Source organism: Danio rerio, chromosome 11 (genome assembly GCF_049306965.1).
Source record: "Danio rerio strain Tuebingen ecotype United States chromosome 11, GRCz12tu, whole genome shotgun sequence".
In the NCBI taxonomy this organism is placed as follows: Eukaryota; Metazoa; Chordata; class Actinopteri; order Cypriniformes; family Danionidae; genus Danio; species Danio rerio.
The window spans coordinates 47,425,001-47,427,500 of record NC_133186.1 but is presented as its reverse complement, the minus strand read 5'-3'; the positions used below and the strand labels follow the sequence as shown (position 1 = coordinate 47,427,500).

Here is a 2,500-nt window from a genome sequence, read left to right as displayed (position 1 = left end):
AAAAACTAATGTGAAAATGCTAAACTGTAACACGCTGGTACTGATGTAGCTCTGGATCCCTCATTCCTGTGATGTTCGTGGCTCTGGGGCCGCCGGTTGGTGTCGCCTGCATCTGCCAGTAATTTAAGCCCATGTTGTTCCTCTTAGCGCAGGGCTGGTGGAGCAGGAGGTGTGTGCGTGCGTGCGTGTGTGTGACGGATCCTCTGGAGGTGTGGGACGCCTGGCATCTCTTTGAAGAGCCCAGGAATGAATTCCTCCGGCCGGGTGTGAGCCGCTGTCACGAGCTGCATCTGCTGCCTGTTTATCTGTGCCACCGCAGACACTCCAGAGAAAGTAGACCTCAAAAATAAGTAAATGTTATACATATTCTGTTGAAGCCAAAGGAGGATAATTTGAAGAATGTTGGGGAAAAAACACCCATTGACTTCCAAAGTATTTTTCATTCCTGATATGGACGTCTGGCATTCTTCAATATATCTTCTATTGCAGGGGAGTCCAAACTCGGTCCTGGAGGGCCGGTGTCCTGCTGAGTTTAGCTCCAACTTGCTTCAACACACCTGCCAGGAAGTTTCTAGTATATCTAGTAAGAGCTTAATTAGCTGGTTCAGGGGTGTTTGATTAGGGTTGGAGCTAAACTCTCCAGGATACCGACCCTCCAGGAGTTTGGACACCCCGGTTCTATTGTGTTCAACAAAAGAAACAGAGTTTTTTGGGGTGATCTGTCCCTTTAAATACTTTATCTAAGTGTCAATCTAATATGTACAACACAAATACACAATATAACACAGAGAAATAATGACTTTAAATCTGGGCAAAGTTTAACAGATGTTCACACACACACACACACACACACTCTGGAGATCAAAGGGACAAGTGTCAGATGGCCACGCCCCTCTCTGACCAGCCCTCTCTGCTAAGTGGCTGTCAGAACAGAGCCCCGCCCCCCTACAGCACAACATTTGCATCCTAAAATGACTGATTTTGTGACTGATTTTAGCTTTTCTCTAAACCTTCGCCAACATTCGCTTCAAGTCTTCTGTTTTCCAGTAATAAAAGAGTTTTTTAGAGTGATCTGTCCTTTTAAATACTACATGTAAGTGTCAATCTAATGTTTGCAACACAAAGTACACAGAATAACACAGAGAAATAATGGCTTTAAATCTGTGCAAAGTTCAACAGATGTTCACACACACACACACTCTGGAGATCAAAGGGACAAGAGTGTCACATGGCCACGCCTCCTCCTGCTGAGTGGCTGTCAGAACCGAGCTCCTCCTTACCCCTCCAGCACTGTCAGCTGATTGGTCTGTGATGAAGTATAAAGGCGTGCAGTGTTGAGTGGAGGAGGGTCAGAGTGAGACGCACACACACACACTCACACACACTAAGGATGAGGAGCTGCTGTGTGAGATGAGGCAGGTTCTGCTGCTGCTGCTGGTGGTGTCGGTGGAGGGCCGCAGGGTCCGGGACCAGCACACACACACGCCGGAGAGTTTTCCTCTGGACTTCACAGCGGTGGAGGGGAACGTGGAGGGCTTCATGGCGCAGGTGAAGAGCCTGGCGCAGTCGCTGTACCCCTGCTCCTCTCAGAGGCTGGAGCACCAGATGAAGCTGCAGATCCTCAAGAACTCCTCTGTCACCTGTAATGACGGAACACCTGCGGGGTGAGTGACCGAGTCTCTCTGGAGATCATGTGTCGTGTAGTGGTGGAACTTGAAGTTGAAGGTGGAGGCTGAAGGTTCGAACTTCACTCCATTCATCATCCATCACTGAATCACTGTAGGACAGAAGACACAGTGGTGTCAATTTATATATGTATATCTGTTGTGGTGATTCTACAGTTGCTATGGTGATGCATCATCTATAGTGATTGATCTGTTGTGGTGATTCTACAGTTGCTATGGTGATGCATCATCTATAGTGATTGATCTGTTGTGGTGATTCTACGGTTGCTATGGTGATACATCATCTAAAGTGATTGATCTGTTGTGGTGATTCTACAGTTGCTATGGGGATACATCATCTATAGTGATTGATCTGTTGTGGTGATTCTACAGTTGCTATGGTGATGCATCATCTATAGTGATTGATCTGTTGTGGTGATTCTACGGTTGCTATGGTGATACATCATCTATAGTGATTGATCTGTTGTGGTGATTCTACAGTTGCTATGGTGATACATCAGCTATAGTGATTGATCTGTTGTGGTGATTCTACAGTTGCTATGGGGATACATCATCTATAGTGATTGATCTGTTGTGGTGATTCTACAGTTGCTATGGTGATGCATCATCTATAGTGATTGATCTGTTGTGGTGATTCTACGGTTGCTATGGTGATACATCATCTATAGTGATTGATCTGTTGTGGTGATTCTACAGTTGCTATGGTGATGCATCAGCTATAGTGATTGATCTGTTGTGGTGATTCTACAGTTGCTATGGTGATACATCAGCTATAGTGATTGATCTGTTGTGGTGATTCTACAGTTGCTATGGTG

General features: G+C 45.8%; 1 protein-coding gene across 2 annotated transcripts in view; it reads left to right on the top strand.

The window, feature by feature from the left end:
• The first annotated feature begins 1,346 nt into the window (after positions 1 to 1,346).
• Positions 1,347 to 2,500, top strand: part of notum1b (notum, palmitoleoyl-protein carboxylesterase b) — a 9,333-nt gene continuing 8,179 nt past the window's right edge. Inside the window, exon 1 of one of the 2 annotated variants that reach the window (XM_073915763.1) lies at positions 1,347 to 1,664. In XM_073915763.1, coding sequence (XP_073771864.1) covers positions 1,411 to 1,664 — 254 coding nt within the window. In that variant the 5' untranslated portion in view covers positions 1,347 to 1,410. 2 annotated transcript variants of the gene reach the window in all.